This window comes from Cyprinodon variegatus, unplaced genomic scaffold (genome assembly GCF_000732505.1).
Source record: "Cyprinodon variegatus isolate N-32 unplaced genomic scaffold, C_variegatus-1.0 Scaffold32, whole genome shotgun sequence".
Taxonomy (NCBI): Eukaryota; Metazoa; Chordata; class Actinopteri; order Cyprinodontiformes; family Cyprinodontidae; genus Cyprinodon; species Cyprinodon variegatus.
This window is the reverse complement of record NW_015150485.1, coordinates 694,052-719,485: the sequence shown is the minus strand read 5'-3', so window position 1 is coordinate 719,485 and position 25,434 is coordinate 694,052. Positions and strand designations below refer to the sequence as shown.

The 25,434-nt window shown below is 37.4% G+C and overlaps 1 protein-coding gene across 1 annotated transcript in view; it reads right to left on the bottom strand.

Annotated features, from left to right (window-relative positions):
- Positions 1 to 25,434, bottom strand: part of LOC107102473 (protein turtle homolog A-like) — a 79,524-nt gene that overhangs the window by 26,791 nt on the left and 27,299 nt on the right. Inside the window, exons 4-11 of the mRNA XM_015401801.1 lie at positions 23,123 to 23,269; positions 18,398 to 18,546; positions 14,538 to 14,649; positions 10,489 to 10,630; positions 7,232 to 7,377; positions 4,669 to 4,811; positions 2,392 to 2,532; positions 443 to 559 (exon numbers count right to left, since the gene is read on the bottom strand). Of these exons, the coding sequence (XP_015257287.1) occupies positions 443 to 559; positions 2,392 to 2,532; positions 4,669 to 4,811; positions 7,232 to 7,377; positions 10,489 to 10,630; positions 14,538 to 14,649; positions 18,398 to 18,546; positions 23,123 to 23,269 (1,097 nt within the window). The remainder of the gene's footprint in view (positions 1 to 442; positions 560 to 2,391; positions 2,533 to 4,668; positions 4,812 to 7,231; positions 7,378 to 10,488; positions 10,631 to 14,537; positions 14,650 to 18,397; positions 18,547 to 23,122; positions 23,270 to 25,434) is intronic.

Here is a 25,434-nt window from a genome sequence, read left to right as displayed (position 1 = left end):
AGTGTGTCAATGACTTGCTGAGCAAAATTATTTCTCTTTCATCAACTGCACATTTTATTAACAGGAAGAGCCTAACATCATTGCTGTGAACTGAAGATTCCAATAGTGTTACAAGTCCCAATATGGCCACCAGTTAATATAAGAAATCTGAGGCTGATCTTACAGTGACAGCAATGAATAGTAAGCATTTCAAGCCATCTTTAGAGTTGTTATCCACTGTTAACTTTTTGTGAAGAAGCTTTCTTTGCACCACTTTCCTTAGAAAGACAAGTAGCAGTGGTTGGTCTGATTCAGTATGAATGTTCCAACATTTCAATGAATGCAGTGGCTGCTATTCAGTTTTACTTTTTCATTTAAAATCTATTTCATGTAGTTTCATTTATATTTAATGCTGAATGTTGGAAAATTATTAAGTATCCTATCTATACTATACATTATTTACCTTGCTCCAAGTCACTTTAGCTGTCGCATCTGCATTTCCTTGGCAGGGGATCAGCAGCCTTCTCCCAGCATCCAGCCTGTATACCTTCTCTGGAGTGATGCTGAATGATGGGGGGTCCTGTGAAATGCCAAAACAGTAAGCTGTATCAAGGACACTGCAGCAATGCAAAACAATGGATTTTAAGACCGGATTACTGCAGCCTTGGACAAGATTATCTTAATAACAAGAGGATTAGCCACACAATTAACCCCCCCACTAACTGCCATCATTGTAGTGGGGCTAAGTTGACTCAGAGGGCCTCCATGTGTTAGTGGGAAAAAGGTCAATAGATGTTTCTTGTGTGGACTTTTTAAAACCTAATCAGTGAAGAAACATGTTTAATTCTAATATAGTAGGACGGCTCTAATGAGAGTTTATACTAGTTATACCAACTGGAGGGTTTTTGTTCCTTCTTCTTCCCTCTATTTTTAGAGGCAGTTCTCTGCATGAATATCTTTGAATAAGTAACATATATAGTAACAAATACTTGACAGTGCTTTGTTTTTTGTTTTCCTACACGATGAACCTGAACTGACTGAGTCTATAATTATATCAAACAGGGTTCTCTTTGGAACCTGTTGAAAATCTTTCAAGATCAAGGCCGTCTGCACATCTAGAATCATCAGTTGAAAACTGGATTGTTTTTACAATTTCTGCAAACATTTTTACATGAAAACATCAATTTAGATAACCATGCAAAGAACGCTAATCGTAACATTCAAAACCATGCAACTAGTAAGCTGTATTTTCTCAGAAACTCAAAAACAATCCAATGCATATAAACTCCCTGCTTGAAAGTACCAAGACTGAATAATATTGCAGAATAGATGAGGAATCAAATGTTTAAATGGAAAAACTATGAGGTTAAAATATTGCTTCAGATTATTTTTTATTATAAAACCACCCAAGTCGATTTTAAACTGGTCAGCATCCATTTTGCTAGGGGCGTACACATTCATTTGCACTAACTGCAGTCATATTGCGCCTGTGCCAGGGCTTCTGCACAGAGCCAGGTTCTATTCTTCCAGTTGACATGACAATAGAGGCAGGGATGTTTCTGAAAATGGTACAATCTCAAACCTGTTTTCATACTGTGCATTTTTCAGAGAAAACGCACAGAAATAAACAGAGGTGCCTAAAGAACAAAAATCCCTCAAAACTTTTCAGTTTTTAACCAAATGTCTGCACATGGCACAATTTCAATTACCTCAAACAAAATCAATTAGGTATATTTTTCAGAACAAAGGTCCCACTGCAATTATTTCCAATAAGAAAGAACCCCTATACAAATGACAAAAAAAGCATAAATTCAGTTTGCTTACTGTAATATCACTTCATGTTCAGGGTCTAAAAAATTCTACTGGCTAAAAAAAAAAAAAAGCAAACTTAATTGGTTCTTAATTAAATTTTTTGTTTTGTAATTAATTTTTTCATTTATTTCAGTCTTTTCATTAAATTTTTCAGAAGTGTACTCCGACCGCAGAGACAATGGAAAAGTGAAAGGACAATTATTGGCCCGGTGTCTTTCTGCATGGAGTTTGCATGTTCTCCCTGAGCATGCGTGGGTTCTCTCTGGGTACTCCGGCTTCCTCCCACAGTCCATAAACATGACTATTAGGTCAATTGGCTTCTCTAAATTCTCGTTACATGTGAGTGTGTGTGTGACTGGTTGTTTGTCCTGTTTGTCTCTGTGTTGCCCTGCGATGGTCTGGCGACCTGTCCAGGGTGTACCCTGCCACTTGCCCATACTGTAGATAGCTGGAGATAGGCACCAGCACCCCCCGCGACTCCGCTTGGTGACTCGTGACGGAAAATGGATGGATGGAAAATTAGCTTTGATATTGCTCTGATTAAGTGTGAATTGCAGAATGTTGCTAGCAGGTGACCCAGAGGACTGTGTGCATACTAACCTGTAGAATCACACGGGTGGGCCCAGACGGCCCCATGCTACCATAGCTGTTGTATGGAGTACACGTGTAGGTGCCTTCAGCATCCTCATTGACAGTAGCCATTACCAAGGAGCCGTCAGTTTTTAAAGTCCACCCCGGATACTGAAAGAAAAGCACAGTTATCAGGCTGTCCCAAAGCTACTTCAGAAAAAACATACAGGACCAACTAATGATGGCACATGGATCTCATTACATTAGAACAATTAATTCAAGTTCTAAGTAAATTGGGTCAAAATGTGAAACTCATGTTCAGAGTAATATTTGGAAGGATATATGGAAGGATCAGCATATAGGTCAAAAGTTTGCAATGCTGCCACGTATTTTCAGAGCAGGTTAAAAGTACATTTTCTACATGCAGAGTTGTGCTTAAAACATTGTGCCATAAGTTTTTATTGTGTGAGTGGGCATATCTCTAACATGAGGCCCTTTTGGTCAGAGATTTAGTCAGATCTAAGCCATTTCTATCAAAACGAATTAGTTTAAAAGCATAAATATGCAGGCAAATGGCCCTGATGAGATACAAGTTTCAAATTTTAAACCAAATTACATAACTAAATGCAACTTTTACTAAAACAAATCACTGAGATTAATTTGTATGTGTTGGAATTAAATGAATGAAACTAAAAGGAAATGTTGGCACTTCTATGATGTGTTTTAAGGTTTTCTACAAAAGCTCTTTGTAGAAAACTCATACCGAGAGTAAGATAGGAAGATTTAATTCACGTTTAATACCAATGTCTACATTGTGCGTCTGTATACAATAAGGATGATAAATAGCTGCTGTCTGAAATATGGGTCAAAGAATAAGTGACATGTCTTTTCTTTTAAGAAAAAAGAAATCTTTCTGGTTACATTAGCGAAATGTACCTGAAATAGCTTTTATGATCCATGTTTGAAAAACAGAATTAAAAGCACTCAAAAGTAATTTTTTCCATTACGCTTTCATGAAAAGCTTTCACCTTGCTTTAATATCCCCTACTAAGTTTAATGAAGGCAAAAGTGCCATTATTCTCTGTGGATTGATGCTGTAAGCATCACAGTGGACGTGCAAACCCGTGAAAACTACAAAAGGACGGGAATAATTGGCAGAATAAGAGCACATTTCTGGGCCTCCTTGTACCGCCCAGCAGGAATCTCCTGTGAAGCATCTCATTTACCGATGCATCCGCTGCTCCGACTAAAGTTTAAAGATGGTGGAATTGGGTTACATTTCAACACGTGAAAAGAAGCAGCAAACACAGACCTTTTACAAGAAAAGCACAGATGGTGAGTTTATTTTCAACCAAAAAGAAACCGATAAGAGAAAATTAGGATTTCCAATCAGGAAAAGTGGAAGAGGAAAAAGATTTCTAAATGCAGGGAAGTCGTTTTCCAGCTCCCTAATCCGTAATGGTTTCTCCACTCATTTCTCCAATGAGGGGGGAGGTAAAAGATCGAAGTGAAAGTGAGGGACAACAGGGAGGTGAGGAATTCCTGAGGGATTGCTTCCAGAGCTTTTAAGACGGAGCAAATTAACCATATCCATTAAAATGTATGTGATTGAATGGCCTCGCACTGAAAAGCTAGGAGGACATTTCAATCACGGGCAGAGAGAACGTCAGTGAGGATGTCCCAGTTAACCCCAGAATTATTCATACCCCTGGAAGATTTATGTTTAAAGTAATCATTTTAAACAAAACAAAACAACCAGAAAAGGCCAAGCAGATGAAAATTAGGGTGATGGCAAATTGGCCTTTCAAACTGCAAAACCCGGAGGTTTTTCCCATGAATAAAAAGTCAACATATATCAGTTAAAATATGCAAGAAGCTGGTTGGCAACTCTAAGGGTTTGACAGCTGTAGTACAATAAGAAATTATATAACTAGTGCTAAAAAAGGTGTACATATCTATGAGGAGTATTTTTTTTTAAATCAAATAAGATTCATGACACAAAAGATGATATATTCATTATATATATGTGTGTGTGAGCATACTTTCTTTTTTCGCACTCGGCTTCCCAGCATGAGGCATGCAGATGTCAATAACTTTATTTTTACATATTCTTCAAACACACAGCTGCAATAGTTTAAAATACATCTCTGCTGAGAGAAAATGAATAGGTTCAGCCACTCTACCTGGAAGCCTCATTTAAAGTGTTGCTGACGACATCGTATAAACAAGAGAATTTTCTTAGAACCAGAGTTGAGCGCTGCTTTTAGGAATTGTACTTAATTCTGGGAATTATTGCCTTTTATTTACCATGGAAAGATCCAGAGGCTCTCCGTCTTTTATCCAGTTCACATGGAGCAGCGGAGGCTGAGCTGCCACCGGGCAGGGGATCACACCACCCATACCTGTGGGAAGGTATGTTTCCTGGGGCACTGGAAGAGCCTTGGCTGGATCTGAGTGTAGTCAGAAAAATCTAAGTTAATAAAATCTATCATGATTATATGAAGTGTCCTGTATAGATGCAGAGAGAACCGCATTCTTTTACTTGTTTATTTCACAACAAACAAACTTGAGGAAAACACATTATGCGTGTAATAGAAAAAAAGCTGAAACTGCAGAAAAGATGTAGAAGTAGTTGTTGCACAATTACGGAAGAGGATTAGGACCACTGAAAAAACTGATAACTGTTAACTGATTTTTAAATTTTATTTCAGTTTAACATGGGAAAAAAGTCAGAATTCTGACTTTTTTCCCCATACTAAACTGAAATAAAATTTAAAAATCAGTTAACTTTTTTTTTTTTCCACTGGCCCTAATCCTCTTCCATACACAATACCTGTTAGAAAATTAAAACGAAAAAAACAATTGGGCTGCAAAGAATTATTAAAATCTAAATAAAAACTGAATTTTCTATTGCATGGTTGTTTTTTTTCATCCATAGAGTTTCTGCATGGTTCTAAATATTCAACAAGCAATTTTTTAGAGTTTGATCCTTTTTTCAGCCCATTTATATAAATATAAACCTTCCCTTTTGAAAACTGATGGTTTTCTTCTAGTCCAGGGGTGTACAAGTCAGTATCAGACTCAGGAACTCATTTGTTATGGAATTAAGTCTACAAATATTTATATGCAAGAACGTCTTTACTCTTTTTTATTAATGCAGACCTAAAAAAATAACTATTTCAAATTTTATACGACTTGGGACACGTAGGAGGAACTATGCAGCAGAGCTGGAGGAGGCTCCCACCGCGGCCTGATCCCGGATAAATGGGAGACGAAGAGTAGGAGTACAAAGGTTGGTCTTCTCCATATGTATGCAGGTTAATTTATAACCCTCAGTCAAAGGAGAAACAAATTCATGTCTTAAAGACATTTTTGTGACTTGCATGAAAATCAAGCAGAGTTTAACGCTTCAGACTTTCTTCAGAAAAGCACAGGTTTATTTATATTTACAAATTGCCATATTGTGACTTTGAAAGTGGTGTGGACTGAATCGGTAGAACCAGTATTTAAAAACCCAAGGACTGTTTTAAGTGCAGTACAGATACCTGAAATAGATTTTTTTCTACTATTTATTGTTTTCCTTATTTTTTTTGGTGACTGTTTTCAGCAAATATCTCAAGGTGATCACAAATTCTGTTTACATAAGTAAATGGAGGCACAACTCAATGAGTGAATAATACCTAAAACTTAACTGATGCAAACATAAGCTGGTCTTTGCTCTACATTTACTCCACACTGTTTACCTTCTCCAGTTATGCCCCTGAGGAAGGTAAAGAGGATATAGATTCACAAAACTCCCACTTGGACTCAGGTCTTTATCAATAATCAATATGGAGAGTGCAAGCCAGTGTAGTAAGGTGTAATTTGTGTTGTCAGATAGCCATTATTTAAGGACTTGCATCCTTTGTGCTATTGATGAGCTGGTCTTTTTAATTTGCTATGCTGTCATTGTTAAATGTGCTCTGAACTAGTTCAGGACTTCCTGCTGCCCAAATCAAAATATACTACTTAGTACTCTTGGGTCACTCCTCATGTTGCCTTTGATACCCTCTGCTACCGCACTGGAGAACTGTCACTAGATTTCCAGCATGGTAGGTAGATAATAAAAATGAATTAAAGGGTAGGTGTTTCAAACAGACAACATCCTCTGTGAATGTGTCAGACAATGGGTAACAGAAGATGAGGTGCTAGAGACTCCCACATGGGAGGATAAGCCCCTACATGGGATGAACCACCGAAACATGATCGAAGTGGCAGTTATTAGGAAATCCTACGAATGGCTAGACAAAGCCGTACTGAAGGACAGCACAGAGGCACTCATCATGGTTGCACAGGAGCAGGCCCTAAGCACAACAACAATAGAGGCCCCGATCTACCAGACTACACAAGACCACATGGTGCAGACTGTGCAAAGAGGCCCCTGAGACAATCCAGCACATAATTGCAGGGAGTAAGATGCTGGCAGGGGAAGCTTACATGGAGCACCATAACCAAGTAGCTGAAATAGTGTACAGGAACATCTGTGCAGTGTATGAGCTGGAAACTCCAAGGTCAAAGTGGGAAACACCTCCAAAGACGGTAGAGAATGATCAAGCCAAGTTCCTGTGGGACTTCCAGATACAGACGGACTGAATGGTAATGGCAAACCAACCGGACGTTGTGGTGGTGAACAAAAAGCAGAGGAAAGCCTTTGTGGTTGACATAGCAATACCAAGTGACTGCAACATCAGGTAAAAAGAATATGAAAAACTAGAGAAAGGACCCAAGCTTGGAGGAAAAAAGGGGGGAAGACCGCCGGTGATGGGTGAGGAAGGGTTTATATATATATATATATATATTTGGAAGAAGTACAGAAATAAATGTTACATACGCATAATTGTTAAGATGGCCGAGGCAGTAGGTGGAGTTAGCAGCCCATTGGTCGGGATGCAGGTATAGTTTCCAGAGTCTTCTGGCACTAAGCGGGAGATATGCAGAGTTCCATCCACCTGGATCCTTACACGTGACTTCAGAGACCTGCAGACCACACACAGGAGACATGAGTCACATTCAACCTAAGCCTGATTTATCTGAACAGGGAGGGGAACAGACAGATAAAAGTCAAAACCACAACAATGGAGGTTTGTTTCTCTTTGAAAGGAAGAAGATTTTACTTAATGAAAAATGTGAGAGGAATCAGTTGGGGGATGACAAACATTTATCAGCATAATTTTATCTCTTTAAAGTAATGTAATCTCATTTAATGATAAAGTTTTCCTTTATAACTCTTTTTTTCAGTCTAAGGCAATCTAACAAAGTCACTGCAGGCGTTCGACAGAGGATCAAGAAGCAGAAGAAAGCAAGCTGATAGGGAGAAGAAAGGGTATGAACAGAACAGTTTCCTTCAGCTCCTCTAGTCATAGCTCAGTTGTGTTTTTATTTTCCCACAAGCAGCAGCAAAAGGACAGGGTAGAATCACATGCTGCTGTCCTGCTTGGCAGTAAATCTCCTGAGTTCAGTGCGCTGTTAAACCACAGAGGCAGGGCTGCCATTAACGGGCATGCTCTCTATTTGACCCCTGCTCCGATTCCCCGCGAAGACACTGACTGGAGTGTTGGGCAAACAACATTCAGGCATAATCTTTTAGACGAGACTGTCCAATGGGAAGAGGAAACGAGTTTAAAACAAAAGCATTTTCAATTTACGGACAGATCAGAACAGAGCTTTGCAATCAAGGATGACAGGTGAATGTCTTTTTCATCTCTTTTTGCTGTTTCCTTCCCCCTTTCCTTAAAACATTTCTTAGATTTTATTTTCTTGCTTCCTTCTAACCCCCATCCTGTTCTTACTGCTGCCCTGTAGTCCATCCTTTTAATCTTCCTTTCAGCCTTTTTTCGCGGTTTTCTCTCTTCCTTACCTCAGATTTTTCCTCTATTTTTGCTTTCTTTTCTTATTAACTTACATCATTTTTTCCCCCTATATCATTCAGTTTTCACTCATATGATCAATTTCTCAGTTTTCTCTCTTCTTCCCCTTTCCCTCCCCCCGTTTAGACTCCTCAGTTCTACAGCTTAGCTTCAAAATAGAAGTTGATTCAAATTAACTCACCAAACGTAGATAAAAAAGCAGAGAAACCACCTTCAGAGGACAGTTAAAGAAAAACCTTGTTTACCAGTCTGGCACCAATACTGAGTACATTGGCTGTTTTTTGAATGAATTCCTGAAATAGTCAATTTTCAATGGTTGGTGAGAGATAATTGAATCATCTAAAAGTTTTGAACTCGGCTATTAGCAGCTATTTTCTCCACATCAACTCCAAATGCCCGTCTGAATAGCTCCCCTCATTAAAATCATGTAGGGTATTAACCTGAGCACAGCTGTGATGAGTTGTGGTGCGTTCGATGTAGAAATGTTAACGAGGGGACCTAATGGAAATTAGCCCCCACCACCCATCTGCTCATCTGACCTCCTCCTCACTACTGGATTCACTTAAGCCTGCTGGATGGCAGACGCTGGAAATTATTATCTATTTACACCAAAATCAGACCCTCTGTCTGTTAGTCTAACATTTGTAACAGACAAACTTGTCAGTTATGTAGAACACTCTTTTTTACTTGGAAATGTCAGTGACATTACTGTTTAACTTTGGCAAAAGAGCGGAAAAAACAAGAATCTCTTGAAGCATTTATGTCAGTAACCTAATGCAATCCATGTAATTAACTCCAATTATCATATTCATTATAAACAGTTTAAGTGATGTACTGGGCTGTCAAAACGTATTGACCTTACAGATTTCTTCAGTTTCTGCTTTTCACACATAATTGTTTCAGATCATCTAAAATGTTAATATCACAGAGAGGAAAGACAAATTAAAAATAAAACTAAAGCTTATTAGTGGCTATTTGTATTTTTAATCAGAATTTGACTTAAAAACTGAGTTTGATGTAACCAGAGGTTGAGGTATGATAACTGCCAAACCTTTGGAATCATTTCTTCAACGGTTTTCTACCGTCTTCTTGCTTGTCCATGCAAGTTCGTTGGAGCTGTGGGTTCCATCTAAAGTTTTAATTGGTCAAAGGCCATCAGACACAGACACCCATGCACCTCATTTCTCATTTCTACACTCATTTCTATGGGTACAAGGTAGAAAGAGCCAAGGTCAGAACTCAAACCTAAGACCTTCTTGTAACTATACCACTCTGCAAACTGCTGTGAAATCAATAAATTGAAACAAAATTCAACAATATATCAAAACGAATTGCAGAAGCATGTCCTAAATTAAACAGATTTATGGTTAAAAAGCGAGAATGACTACTGACTATTACTAAAACCCAGAGCAGCATGTAAAGCTCAAAACATCAAGGTTCAGCAACAAGAGAGAGAAAGATCAAAAGAGGCATCCATGATTCCAATGTCAGAACCAATGATGTCTGAAAAGCAGATCAAGGCATGTCTTGATGATCTGGAGGATTTCTTTGCAAAACAATATTCAGAAGATTTTTGTACAGTTGATTTTTGAAACTCACGTTGTGCACCCTGCACCATCTGATACAAAATTAACAGCATTTCGGGCAGATATTCTCCTGGAAGAGTAATGTGTGTATGTATATATATATATATATATCCCTCACTTCTATCATTTTGTTTCTTCCATAGTAAACCATTTTATCTGGTTTAACTTTTAAAAAGTGGGCGAAGAGCAAGAGTCAGCCACAAAGACCAAAGATTTAAGATATCCAAGAGTGTCCACAAAATCAAGGACTGTACACCTATAAATTATCAGAGAAGATCTAGCAGTAGGTGTGTGTGACTGCATCTGCACACACACTGAGGCACGAAGTTTTGAACACCAGAAGAAGCCACTGCTGCGGCAGCAACATCAACGACATAAATTCTCCAGGAACTACAAAGGAGGACGGCAGAAAGCTGAGCTTCTGTGATGGATCCTTCTTGGGTTATAACCACCAAAACATTTGTCATCCAACTCTGTGGATCAGCACATGAGCATACTTAACAGGCTTTTAGGCAAATGTTTTCATGGATTTGCTGTGAGAAGCTTTTTATGTGGATCTATTAAACAAAATTACAGACATTGAACTCGGGACACAAATTATATCTAAAAGGAGAGAGGAGAAGCTTTTCACTTACTCTATGTGATGGACGTTCTCTCCACCTTTCTGCCACACGTAGGTCATGTTAGGCGGGTCAGACTTTGCCTGGCACTGCAGCAATGCATTCTGGGACATGTTGAGGGTTGTGTTTTCAGGAGGAACAATGATAACAGGTGGACCTAAACAGAAGAAATTGGAAGTTCTATAGAAGTTAATTTTATTTTAATTTCACCTTTTCTGTATTTTTGGACATAGGGAAGGAAGCAAGGAAGGAAGGAAGGTTTCTTATTATTTTTTTTAAGTTATTTTCATGTCTTTCCATAAAGATCAAAATAGAAATCTAGACTCTGAAACCTATGCAGCATGTAATTAAAAACTAAAGTTTCACAAACTAAAGGCACAAATTACTTTATCTAATTGATTGATCTGATCTTTTCTCGCAACAAAGGCTGATTTAAATGTAATTTACTCTACATCAGAGGCTTTGAAGTATATTGTGGAAGAAATAAAGATTTTTTTTCTCCAATGATGAAGAGCTGTGAGTTTATCTAAATCTGTTGGAGATAAACAAATCCAATGTACCATCAAGGAATGCATATAAAACAAGGACCAAAATTAAATGGGCTTAGATTTTTCTTTTTTGAAAAGTACAATACTTCTTTGACATACTGTACAATTATACTGATATTTTCCCAAGTTGTCTTATCTACACTTTGTTTGTAGTAAAACTGAGTGGCATCTTGGGTTCATTAGTTCAATAACAGCTATTAAAAGTTTTCTACATGCCAATTGTTTTGTTTGTGCGACCTTTACAAGAGTAAAAACAGATGTAATTCATTTTGCTGCACCTTAACTAGACCTGTGTGTTTCATACACATGGAAATAAGATTAAGCAGCATCTTCTATGCCATTTTAGAGAAGAGCTACCGGTAAGTTTGAATATGATCAAACTGTTCAGTTAATTGTCTCACTGTTAGGTAAGGTGATGCTGTGGGCCTGTAACTCTTACAAAGACCTCTGTAATCCTGTTAAGGGTCACTATATTATTGAAAATACCAGGACATTAAAGTTCAAAGTAAGATGGCTTGGAGAAAAAAAATAAAAATTTGGGGTTTAACTCAGATATGAGTCAAATGACACAAAACAGACCTGCAGAAAACCTGAAGCATCAGCCTGAAAGGGGACCTAGGGTTAGAAGGTACGTGCAAAGAGGATTGGGCAAATACTCATTTTCTGACTACCAGAACCAAGGATTGTTAAATAGTTCACGCGTTTACGATAAAATACACCTTTTTAGTTGATTCCTAAAAGAGTGAAAAAATAGTTGATAGATTTAGGGCAAAATTTGTTTTTCCACTCCGAGCCAAGCCAGTTTGAATAGCTTTCTTTCCTTTAAAAAAGGAAAAAAGTTTTTTATTTTTCATACTTATTCAAGATTAATTTTTTATTTTTATGTGCTATTTTTTTGTGCTATTTATATGGAGGCCAGGTCAAAATTGAAGAAAGAGCAAATAGATCAGGGGAAGTTTAAAAACCAGGAGGGTCTGAGTGAGGTTTGACATTCGGCTGACACCTGACAGAGGGAAGTTGTTGGACTGCTCTCTATCTAGACAAGAGGCAAAGTGAACAAGGTGGCCAGGAAACTAATAAAAGAGAGTGGGCAGTCTCATGGGCTGGAAAATTCACAAAGACAAGAAGAAAATCAAACCATGACACCTATGGGAAGTGATTATTTGAAAAAACAGGTTGGGCCCAAACAATGACAGAGAGGAGACAGCTGGAACATGACAGGAATAATTTCTTTCTTTGTGTGCTTACTGGGAGTGGTTTTTTAGTTTTCACACTTTTGTGGTGTTCTTAGCTGACTATAGTGTTAAGATGAAATGTTTAGAGGATAAAAAAAAGACTCAAGCTGAAGTTTAAAGCATTTCATCCATGTAGACACCTAGGGATGAGAATTACTCATAAATATGCCATATCCTGGAACAAACAAGCAAACAAGATGGCATTGGCTGCCTTTAGACAATCCCTTCTGAGTGATAGCATTTCTACTTTATTGTATTACAGGGAGGACCTTAAGTAATTTAAAACAGACTTTAACAGTCTGAGTTTTATAACACATTTGTACCAAATATATCTAACAAACATTTAGATATGTCATATAATTCAGGCAATGTTGATTCATCTGGTAAAGAATTTTGAGCCGTCTCAAAGAAAATTTAAATAATTCTGTTCAGTGTATTAAAAAATTAGCTTTGAAGTGGAGAACGATCAAAACAAATGTTGAAAGAAGACCAGTCGTCTCGCCACCAGGAACCTACAGCTGAAATTTGATATGGTTAATATGAAACAGCTGGATCAAAAAGAAACACTGAATAGGTTCAGATTTAATGGGAGGTCTGCAGGTAGGAAAAGTTGTCCTTTAAAAAAAACAAAAACAAAAAAAAACATAAAGGCTAGACCAGATTTAGCCAGAAAGCATGTGGCTTATGTTTACATAAGGGCTCTTGATATATATTCTAAGCAGATTGGTCTAAAAATAATCATTAGGTCTCCAGAAAAAGGGGCATAATTACAATGAGCAAGACATATCCTTCCAGAGAAAGAAACAAATATTAACTGTGGAGGTATATGTGTCATGATGGTTCAGAGATGTTTTGCTGCTACAGGGCCTTTGAAAACCAGCTGTGATTCAACTGCATTATATCTAGTCATCTTAGATAAAGCACAAAAAAATACTTATTCCATTAGTAGATAATTTTATTGGTCTTATTTAAAAATATAAAATCTTTTTTTTTAGAACAGTAATTGCAGTATGAACAAAATACATGAACATGCTTTAATGATGCACTTAGTATTAAGCGAATGTCCATTTAAGTTTATTTTGGTTTTTTTCTCATGTGGAGAAATCTCTCGATTTCCACCTCAGCAGTGACCATTTAAAAGGAACAGAACATAAACAGACCCTAGACAAGGAAAATAGGCAATGCAAACCAATTTAGAAATTAGTCATGATCTGCTCTGAGATGAAAGGCTGCTTTGAAATACTCCTGGTTACATAATTGGGATCTATGTTAGAGGCCTACATGTAAGCAATGATGAGTAACATAGCTAAAAGCTGAATCAATAAAAAAGTTTAAAGATGATCAAAATACAAATACGTCCATTTTCAACCAAAGCGTGAGGTCAAGAAGGATGTGGACAAGTAGTAAACTGTTATGGCAGAGGACTGTCTTGATGTTTTATTTATCTGAGGTGCTTTAAAAGGCTAATAAACAGCAGCCTGCCCCTCCACCAGCTTTACGAATAAATAACATCATAATCTCTGCTGCAGTCATTACACATCAGGGTTATAATCCAACATCCGTGAGGGATCTGTACATAAGTAACAGTTTAAAGGTTACTAAAGGCTTTTAGACTCTATTCATGTTGATCAGATATTACTCAGGATTAATCCACCCGTGTGGGAACGCAGCAGGAAACCACTGCCAAAGCTCAGATAAAGTGATTTCTGAGAGCCCATGGGGATTATTAGGTGTAATGTGACCACTCTCACTGTAAAAATCCAAAATTAAGTTAAACCTGGATCAGACTCTGTGCTAAAATCTAAAAGAATTCTATATAAATATCTCCCCATGCAGCACGCTGCAGAGCAGATGAGTCCTGGTTCTCCTGAGGAAAGAAATCTGCAGTAGGAGTTGGAGTAGGTGTACAGGAGAAAGTCAGAAATAAATTCCACTGTTTGTTATGCAGAGCTGTGTCGGTGTAATCCAATGATGCATGGATGTATATTTGCATATTCTTTATGCTTTGTCCCTAAGATTTACTTATTTTTATTTTTAATTTTATTGACAGTAATGATTTTGGGCAGAAATATTTTTTGCATTTAACTAAAATTAAAACTGCAAGACTTCATGATGCCAAAATGGTTCTTGTTTCTTATCTGGACTTTTCTTTAATTACCCCTGCTTTTAAATATAAATGAAATAATGGCAATGTCAGTTTGGATTTATTACAACTGCCGGTGAAGAAAGGAGGAGAAAGAGAAATTCAAATTAGCTGAAAGACAGACAGGCAAAAGCTGACCTTTGATCTTCACGGTTGTCACGCGGCTCACGTTTCCCTCAGAGTTGGAGGCGTGGCAGGCGTACAGTCCTGCTGATTGTGTGGTCACTGCTGGCAGAGATAAGGCTCCTCCCTGGAAAACACGAAAAGACACAGAGAAAGATGTTACTAAAAGATGATTTCACATGGGAGGTGTTTAAAAAAAGTTAAACACATTAAATATGCAACACTCAGCTCTGTGAGCCAAAAACTTTCTGATATTTAGTGGAAACCATCATTTTCTCTTTCCATAGAGGATTTATTCTGCCAGCGGCAACAGCACAAATAAATACTTTATTTCTTTGCATTCCTTGTCCAAAAATGGGAAGAGTCTAATCTGTGACAGTTTTTTTTTGTTTTTCAGCTGGGGTTTCCTTTTTGTTGCGCTTAATTAAACATTCACTGCTCAAAAAAATAAAGGGAACACGTAAACATCATAATATAAGTTCCATTAATCAAATTTCTGTGAAATCATACTGTCCAATTGGAAGCAACACTGATTGACAATCAATTTCACATGTTTTTCAAATGAAATAGACAGCAGGTGGAAATTATCAGCAATTAGTAAGACACTCAATAAAGGAGTGGCTCCGCAGGTGGGGACCACAGAACACTCCTCAGTGCTCTCTGGCTGATGTTTTGGTCATTTCTGAATGTTGGTGGTGCTTTCACACTCATGGTAGCATTAGACAGACTCTAAAACCCACACAAGTGGATCAGGTAGTGCAGCTCATCTAGGATTACACATCAATGCAATGTCGGGGCGACAATGGCATCGGAGTTTACCCTGAAACCGAAGGGTTGACGGTTCAAGCCCCGACAGCTTTCAGTGTCGTCGTATCCTTGGGCAAGAGTCACTGAGCCCCAAGGAAGCACAGTGTGTGAGTGTTTCCATGAGTGTAGTGTAAAGTACTTTGGTCAAGTCTCCTGGCTATATGAATACAGGCCATATACCATTTCCCATATAAATGTGGCAAGATTTGCTGTGTCTGTCAGGGTAGAGTCCAGAGGCTGGGGGCGCCACCAGGAGACAGGCGAGTACACCAGGAGGCATGGAGGAGACTGTAGGAGGGCAACAACCAAACAACAGGACCGCTACTTCTGCCTTTATTCAAGGAGGAACAGGAGGAGCACTGCCACAGCCCTGCAAAATTACCTCCAGCATGTCACAAATGTGCATGTCACGTTGCACTACAGAATGTCCAGGAGTTGACAGACGGTTTAGTCCAGGTCAGGGAGGAGATCCCTCTGGAGACCCTCCACCACGTCATCAGGAGCATACTGAGGCGTTGTTGGGAGTTATTACAGGCAAGTAAACGCCACACACAGTAATGAGCCTCATTTTAAGTTGTTGGATCTGCCTGTATTATGTTTTTCCACTTTAATGTTGTACGTGACTCCAAATCTAGGCCTCCATTGCTTAATACATTTGACTTACATTGATGATTTTTGTTAGATTTTTGTTGTCAGCACATACAAGACAAAGTATTCAATGGAAAATGTTTTGATTCTTTCAGATCTAGAATGTGTTCCCTTCATTTTTTATGTAGTATATTTTATACATAGCACTGATAAAATATACAAAAGTTTCTGAGTGTAAAGTAAAAAAGTTTTTTTTTGTTTATGAAAAGGTGCAAATTAACTTTAAAGCATTCAAATGGCAATTTCTTCTTGGCACTTTTCAAAACTGGAAAATAAAGGGAAAAAAATGAATCTATGAATAACAACTAGCATCACCTAACTACAGAAGTTCTAAATTTCACTTGATCTTCTCAATTTTTTCTTTTGTCTGCACAAAAGATGGAATAGCAAAACAGAAATGTTATAAGGATACATAACTAAATATTTGTAAGGAAAGGCTACAAAAGAGAGGTACTGGATAACACTACGGATGCAGCTATTGATGTTTGACAGCAAACTAAATTAAACTTTACATATTAAAATAAACATGACGAGAAAATAAATCTTTAAAAATATGCCAGGTATTTACACCCCCCTTATACTTCAAAATGACTTGAAATATAAGGGGTAAAAACATAAGCCCTGCACTCTACCCTATTACCGACTGAAACAGGAATGTTTTATTGTTGAACATGACTCTTAGTAAATATCTGATTTGTAGCAGAAGTAAATCCAAAGAATTCAGACCTTGAAAAGTTCCTTTCAAGTCACAGTAAATTTCAGCATTAAATGTTAAAGCGTAATATGTCCTTCAGACTTCAATACCAAGCAGGGACTTAAAAAATAAAAAAAAAACTTTCTACAATCAAACCTCACCCACTTTTAACCGCATGAAAGGAAAACAAATCACTGATGTTCAGCATTCAAGTGCCTTATTTTCCCATAAGATTAAACACAATTAGAAAAGAGAACTTGTATAAGACCTGGTTGGTGAAAATCCATTCTCAAGTTCAGTTTTGAGAATACAAAATCCTAACAAGACGAGAAAAGATACAACTGTCTGCAAAAATAATGATAAACAGAAAGTGTTAAATTATTGTGACGTCTTCAGAAGGGGAAAGTGGCATGATGTCATTTTCAATCAGCTTTTGCAGAGACTGGAATATTTCCTTATGTTCATAAAAAAAAGTGAAGATAACAGTGTGTTTAAAAAAAAAAGGCCGTTTTAGCACTTATAGGGACGGATCTATCAAAGGTTTGCGTGTATAAAAACGTGAGCTATTTCACTGCGCACGCTAAAAAATGTACAAACTGATCTATCAACAGCGTGCTAAAAGGATTTGCTCTTTAAAATGTGCTAAATAGCGCCTCTTATCCATTTAGTACTTTTTCTGCAATGAATATGCAATATGGGGCGTTTACACGCAAAAGTGCGTCTTGTGGGAGGAGAACATGTAAATATATTAATTTAGCACTCGCAAAGTGATTTATCAAACCTGAAAGCAATTTTGCTAACGGTATCTGACTCTATATTTAACACGTTTCAAAAGAAGGTGCAAATGGTCTGTATGCGTAATTGCGCACACATGGCAGCGGTTATTGTCGCAAGAAGGAGACATTGAAATGAAGCAAGGAGACGCAGAGAACGCATTTTTTCACTCCGTGTGAATATTTTTGCAATGAACGAGGAAACGATCATCAAAACATATAGTTTATCCAGCATTGCCATTTTGGAGCTGCAATTCCAGTGATTTGCTCCTCACAGAGCGTCAGCTGTACTTGTTCCTCAATGCTGGTCAGAGGCATCTCATCTACTGTGCCCCCTCCTGTTTTGTTCGCAGATGTTTTGTTATATGCCAGTTTTTCTTTGGTTCGCCTTCTAATATCCTGGTATCTTCTTTTTTACTTCATCCACTGTTCGCAAGGTTTCACCAACAGCGTTTACTTTATTACAGATTTGTTCACATATAGCGTTCCTCTGTGTGACAGTCACACTTCTTTGGTGTAGCTCACTTAAATGTTTGTTGGCTTCATTCACCAACACCTCCATTTCCATGGGGTCAAATTTCCTTTTGCGCCTTCTGCTGTCCAAACTCGCCATGCCGCAAACCACAAAACGCGCAAAACCATCATTTAAATACAACAATTTTGCACCTGCCACCAGTTACGCAATCGCTCTTGTTAAATCACCCGCAAACCATGGTTCAGCCCCTCGCGCAAAATTCCAGTTTGCGAGCGCAAATTACTGCACGCAAAATTGGATCTTGATAAATCCGGCCCATAGTGTTTTGCATGTTCTTTCAACAGCACGGTGTTGCTTTCATCTATCAAGAGCCCCTTCAACATAATCTGTCTCTGTGTTCAATGATGTAAGGGTGGACCACATGGACTAACTAGATTTTATCTAGCTCATTAACCTCTAGTCTTACAATGTTATTTACCTGATAGTTTATACTGGGGATGACACTGCCATCTTTTAGCCATGTGATGGTTGGTGCAGGGTTTCCATTAGCAGCACAATCGAGAGACAGGAAACTTCCCACCAAGGCCTGGACAACAGGGGGTGGAGCTTTAGTGAAGCTGGGTGGGGCTGTAAAAAAACAACAACAAAAAAACATGTCAAATGTTAACTTTTTTTCCCATGATATTATGAGATTAGCGAGCAGATCAAAATAGTAGCATAATCACTGGCAGGGGAATTGCATAAGAGTGATTATCTCATCATCATTGCAGGAGAAGATCATACCTGCAGGGTATGGAACAACGGTTATTGGGTGCAATATATCAGGCAGAATAGGTCATCAGCATAGGTCTTGGAATACACGGGTCATCTGCAATGCAGCCTTTTACAGTTTTACTAGTGCAATATTATTTTTCTACACACTTTAGCACTCCGTACTTGATTTTATTGAAGACCAGGTATTAACAGTGTGACAGCACTCCAGACATAAATGCAAGCATCATTTCCTTGCCTATGAAAAAGTAGTTGTTTTTTCTTGCATAGGAAATTCAAAGATCTTTGAGTTATGCTTTAAAGAAACCCTCTGCCAAACTCTCAACACTGTTTTGTTTGGAGGGGCACAGGCATTATTATTAAGGAAAAGAGCAAAAAAGCAGGTGAAGATCATACCTGCAGGGTATGTCACAGAGGGCCTGGAGTACAAAGTCAGAATTTATTATCGTTTCCATCTCTAACCCGACTCTCACACAGACTGGCTCGCAGAGACCGCCTCGCTTCACTTTGATCTGGGGCTCGTTGATAATTTCTTCTGTTCGCTTGTGTGCGAAAAGATAGCGAAAGGTTTTCCAAAACACAGAAACTTCAAAGCACGCACACACACAAGAAAAGATAATGATCCATATTTCATACCCAGATTTAATATTTAAACCCATCAACAGGCATAACTCTGCAGTTGCCCATTATTTTATCTGAGTTTAACTCTGACTGTAAAGCCAAAGATTTTTAAATGTATCCATATCACCTGATGTGTATAGCAATTTAACACACTTTCAATTTCTTTAGTTTGAAAAGTTTGAAAAGCTGTCTTTTTTAAGTTGTTTATACAATCTGTCAAAATATAATGCTTTTGAAAGCAAAATGAATACAAGATAAGGGGCAATGTCATGGAAGATTCACATTTTAAAAGCAGAAACCTAATGAGGCTATGAAACATTTTGGAGTTTCTTAAGTTTAAATAAATAAAATTTGGACTTTGATGTATTTATAAAAAAAAAAAGAAGAAAATGTGAAATTGGATCAAAACAATGTACTTCTGAAGAGGAGCAGGGAAGCCCCCCATCATACGGAGAACAATCGCAGTTGATATCTTCATCTGGAACGTTTTCCCTTAAATCATTACCCGTCATTAGAAAGCCCTACATTTAGGTGGACTTTAGATGTAAGTAGCTGATTGGGGCTGAGTAATCCTGCAGAATGAAAGGCAAGTTTCTGTTTTTGTTTTAATCAGGATAAATTTATATTTAATTTGTTTTCATGCCACAGCAGTGCCCTGTGATCAGCGCCGTAAGGGTAAACACTGGATTTTTTTAACTGAATACAACAAGATGGTAGAAATATGATGCAAGTTTGAACCAAGGAACAAGACAAGGCTAGTATGATAAATTAAAACATATTTTTGATCTTGTACTCAAAAGTGAAAAAAATATGAACTGCAATAAAACATCACGTGGCCTATTTAGACATATATGTATGCAATATGATTGCAGTGTATTTTCTACTTTTTTATTCCACCTGCAACACCAGACTCTTTGCCGAAGGAATTTTTCATCACTGTTGCTATCATTTGTTAATAATGCAATTTATAAATATTCAAATATTCGCAACCAAAATATTCTTTTAAATAGCATTTAAGCCTCTACAAAGAAGGGTAGCTTTAAAGTAGCTTTAAAGTTACCAACATTCATACAGAACAGTGTGTCATTTTCCTGTCTTAACATGGCAGGATAATGAGAACTAACTATGCTATTGATAGCTGATTGTTTAATTGTTTGATGGTTTACAGTGTTTGAAAAGTATATAGAGATATTAATCAAATTTCAAGTAAAATGAAAATTACAAGCATAGATAGTAATCAGAAAACATTCAATCCAATCAACATATAACAATGAGAACCAGCTTGGCCTCCAAGTTGTTGTTTGTCAGTTAGAACTTCAAACGTGTTATTAAACATAAAAAGGCATCAAATTTAGCATTCATTTTTTAGTCTGGCTTTGCTCCATGAAATGTGTCAGAAGTAAGTAATTTCTCATAATTTCTTTCTTTCACATTGACATGTAGAGAAAAGGCAGCAATCTGGGTGGAATTTTCTTCATTAATTTGATTCCAAGATGTCTCAGGCTTGTATGTTGTGTTGATTTTGAGTTGGAATATTTCTGAAAATTGTTGTACTCATCTCGCCAATTATAAAGTCGCAATATAGACAAATCTGGGGCTGATTTATAATCCTATGGAGGGTGACAAGGCTTCTTTTCTCTCATTAACTTTAGAGGCTGCAGTGGCTCACCCATTCTGTTGTAAATATATTGGAATGATTAACAGAACTGCTTTTATAGGGTCCAACAGTTCTTGTTGAAAAACTCATTAAATATCAGTGTTGTTATAATATAAGAAACAAATCAAAGTGTTCCTTCCAAGATTTGACTTCTATGCCATTTAAAAAAAANGAAGGGTAGCTTTAAAGTAGCTTTAAAGTTACCAACATTCACACAGAACAGTGTGTCATTTTCCTGTCTTAACATGGCAGGATAATGAGAACTAACTATGCTATTGATAGCTGATTGTTTAATTGTTTGATGGTTTACAGTGTTTGAAAAGTATATAGAGATATTAATCAAATTTCAAGTAAAATGAAAATTACAAGCATAGATAGTAATCAGAAAACATTCAATCCAATCAACATATAACAATGAGAACCAGCTTGGCCTCCAAGTTGTTGTTTGTCAGTTAGAACTTCAAACGTGTTATTAAACATAAAAAGGCATCAAATTTAGCATTCATTTTTTAGTCTGGCTTTGCTCCATGAAATGTGTCAGAAGTAAGTAATTTCTCATAATTTCTTTCTTTCACATTGACATGTAGAGAAAAGGCAGCAATCTGGGTGGAATTTTCTTCATTAATTTGATTCCAAGATGTCTCAGGCTTGTATGTTGTGTTGATTTTGAGTTGGAATATTTCTGAAAATTGTTGTACTCATCTCGCCAATTATAAAGTCGCAATATAGACAAATCTGGGGCTGATTTATAATCCTATGGAGGGTGACAAGGCTTCTTTTCTCTCATTAACTTTAGAGGCTGCAGTGGCTCACCCATTCTGTTGTAAATATATTGGAATGATTAACAGAACTGCTTTTATAGGGTCCAACAGTTCTTGTTGAAAAACTCATTAAATATCAGTGTTGTTATAATATAAGAAACAAATCAAAGTGTTCCTTCCAAGATTTGACTTCTATGCCATTTAAAAAAAATTCAGATCCTTTAAAATATCTAAAAAAAGAAAAAATCATATATATGCATGCGGCAAATAAGAGGTGACACTCTTCAAAATAGGAGAGCATATGAGCTATTATATACACTGCAAAAAATAGAAAACTAAATAAGTCCTTTTTGCTCAAATTAAGTGCATTTTTCTTGAATTGAGGAGGTAAGTGTGACACTTTGCCAATAGAACAAGACAATTTACATTTAAAATAAGAAAAAAACTATTGTTTTATCTTATTTCAAGTGTATATTATCTAATTATCTTATTTTAGGAGTAAAAATACTAATTCCATTGGCAGATCATCTTATTTACCTGCTCAAATTAAGGGTAAATACACTTAACTTAAGACATTTTTTTACTTATTTCTAGATGTTTTTTGCAGTGTATATATTTTTTTGTTTAAATAAAACTTTGAAATAATTTACAATTATGAATGTAACCTTAAATATTGATTATTAAAATATCACTAGGTGTATTATTCAATAAAATATTTATTTTTTAAAAGTAGTGTTGCTCCGATGCCATTTTTTCACCCCGATACCATTACCTGGCTGTGCAGTATTGGCCGATACCGATACCATCTGTTTGACATTGATGTGTGTGTGTATATATGAAGTACTGCATACTTCTTGGATGTAAAATAAAATAATGGAATCCAGTAGAGCTTTATATTCCCTACTTGGAATGGCTGACAATAGTTGAATAAACGTTTGGCTCTCAAAATGGTATCGGTGCCCTATTTGTTGGTACTCGCCGATACCACCATTTTAGTGCTGGATCAGGACCCCGACCCGATACTGGTATTGGTATCGGTGCAACACTATCTAAAATGGTCCCATTCTCTTGTCTATTTTTGTTAGATCTGATAGATGTAGAAACATTCAAGTATTTTTGCAGTCAACAATACTCCAACTTCTACAGGAAGAGTGAGATGTATGGAGAAAAACAAAAGTATTGTTTTGAATACACATCCCTGTGGTGCTCCTGTACTGATGACCACCTGCTTCAATCTCCCTTAGAATGAGCAGGTATTACTTCATTTTTAGCTTATGACTATTGAGTGGGTAGATTATTTAGCTGTTAATGTTAACTTTGTTTGTGTTTTCTTTGCTTTATAATAAATATAATTATAGACCTTTAAGAGCACTAATCCAAAGACATATCTTACCTGTCACAGAAAGCAGGGTCCAGTTACTGCTCTGCACTTCCTCTGCAGGTTTGTCCAGCACAAGTATTCGACAGTCGTAAAGGCCCTGGTCATCCAGCTGCAGGCGCTCCAGCCTCAGGTTGGTGGTTCTCCCCAGAGATACTCGCCCTGCAGAAACAGGGGAGAATGGAACAAACATGCCATAAACCAACTATTTGATGCAGACTTCAGGTCAGAGGTGTTTGAAACTTTTTCGTCTGTGACACTTCATTTGTGGAGAAAACAAAAGAAAGGTCTTGCAGTGTTACCTGAAAACTGAATGAACAAACAGACCCACATTAAACGTTACACACAAGTGCACACAAACTTAGAAATCAGATCTCTCGGTTGCCAGGTGACGGCTCCCTCGAGCCAGAGCCGCTTGTAACATCAGCCCTTTATCTTTCCAAGGCTGCAGACTAACTGTCCATGTAGATTTCACACCTTAACAGACAGACCCAACAAAAAAAAGAAATTCAAAGAAAACAGTGTTAAAGAGCATGAAAACCTCTGTGCACCCTCACACAAATAAAATAAAATATGAACGCATCAAACAGACTGCAGTATGATTCTGTACCACAGGGAAGCTACTGTTGTGATGGTAATTATTAACAGATGCATTGGACTGGAGTGAGCCTGGCAGCGAGGGACTGGCCTCACAGTAAAAAAGATCCAGGAAGTTAGACCCAGGTATGCTTCCAGAGATAACACACCCTGTTTATTTTTCCTAACCACCAACAGGGACTAGACCCAGAGGGGAGGAAAACAGGAATGGAGCGAAAGTGGAGCAAACCACACATCAGCATACACTCAGGGGATTAGCTTGTTTCAAAATCCTGCCCTTTGACCCCCTTTAGTTTTTTTTTTCCTCTTTATCTCCACTATCACTCTTTGTGTGATATGGGTTTGTACAGCACTGTTAGGAAAGGCTTTCCTTAGGTGGAAATGCAGGCTGCACATTACTGAATTTCATCAGGGAAAATGGACAGGAGAGATGGGGAGGAAAGAGGAAGGGCACAACCTCATAGTACTGCTTCTGAGATCTAAAGAAAAGAAATCATGATTGCAAACAATCTGAGTGATGTGAGATGGAAACCAGTTAAGGGGTGCACAAAAAAAAAAACATCATCACTTTATTGATGAAAAATATAGAACTGTTAGACAGTAACACGGTTTTCAGGTTTCTTGGGAATTCATCCCTTCGCCATTTCATAACAACTCAGACATATGAAGTTCACTTGCTGATGTAATTAAATACTTTCATTAATTATAATAGCTTTCAGAGGTTCCTGCATTTGTTTCCAAAATTATTGACAATTCAATTGAAAAAAATAAAATAAAAAAAATCTGTTAGAAGAAGTCATTTAAAAAGTGAGATAACCTGACTGCATAATTGTGAGCTTACATCAACCAATAATTTCTTTCAACAACGTTTTGACACAGTGTGAGCATTCAGGCTGTCTTTGTAAGGTGTCTAAATGCATCCCACATCCTGAGTTGAAATTATCGGCACTATTTTAAGCAAATCTTTTCCCAATCTATCCGATTTTTTCTGTTTGCAATGTTCTTCCCCACAGATTTTCGATCAGATTTTAGCTCTGCACTCGGTTGTGCCTTTTCAAAACTTTAAAAGTTGTTGCTAAACGTTTTTCATCAAAACAATTGATCATTCAAACATAATACATCCATAGAATATCTAGAGTTGTGCAGATTACAAGTATTTATTTTACTGAAAAATAAATGGCATATAAATATCTTTTATACAAACATCTACTTCTGCTTATGATGCCAATGTTGACATGAACAGATTTTGCACCAATAGGAATGGTTGGTTAAAGTCCTGTGAGATGCAGCTCAGCTTCTTCCAAAAAAAAAGGCAATGATGAGGTGAAATGACTGTGAAGATTGGTCAACCTTTAGGTGTTGGTGCCAATTTAGGGAAGCAAAGAGGCTCATAAGCCACGCAGAGGCCCTTTCATTATGGACAGGTCGGCTAAATTGCAGAGCTGGCAACTGGCTGGCAAACAGAATGAGATGATGCGAGTCTACCTAAAGGAATTTAACTTGTAACTGTCACCTTTTTTTTTCTGTTATGTCATTATTTTGAAATTTTGCCAGGACCACGTAACCAGGGATAGAGTCAGGGTCAACAGCAAAGCAATGGTTGGACAGTTTTTATTTTAAGTCGTAGGGAAACGGCTGTTCCAGCCATTGCATTTCCGAATTCTCCTCAGTGGTGCAAGATTTTACATGAGTAAATAAAGTGAATGTGGTTGGTCTACTATCAAGGGGGC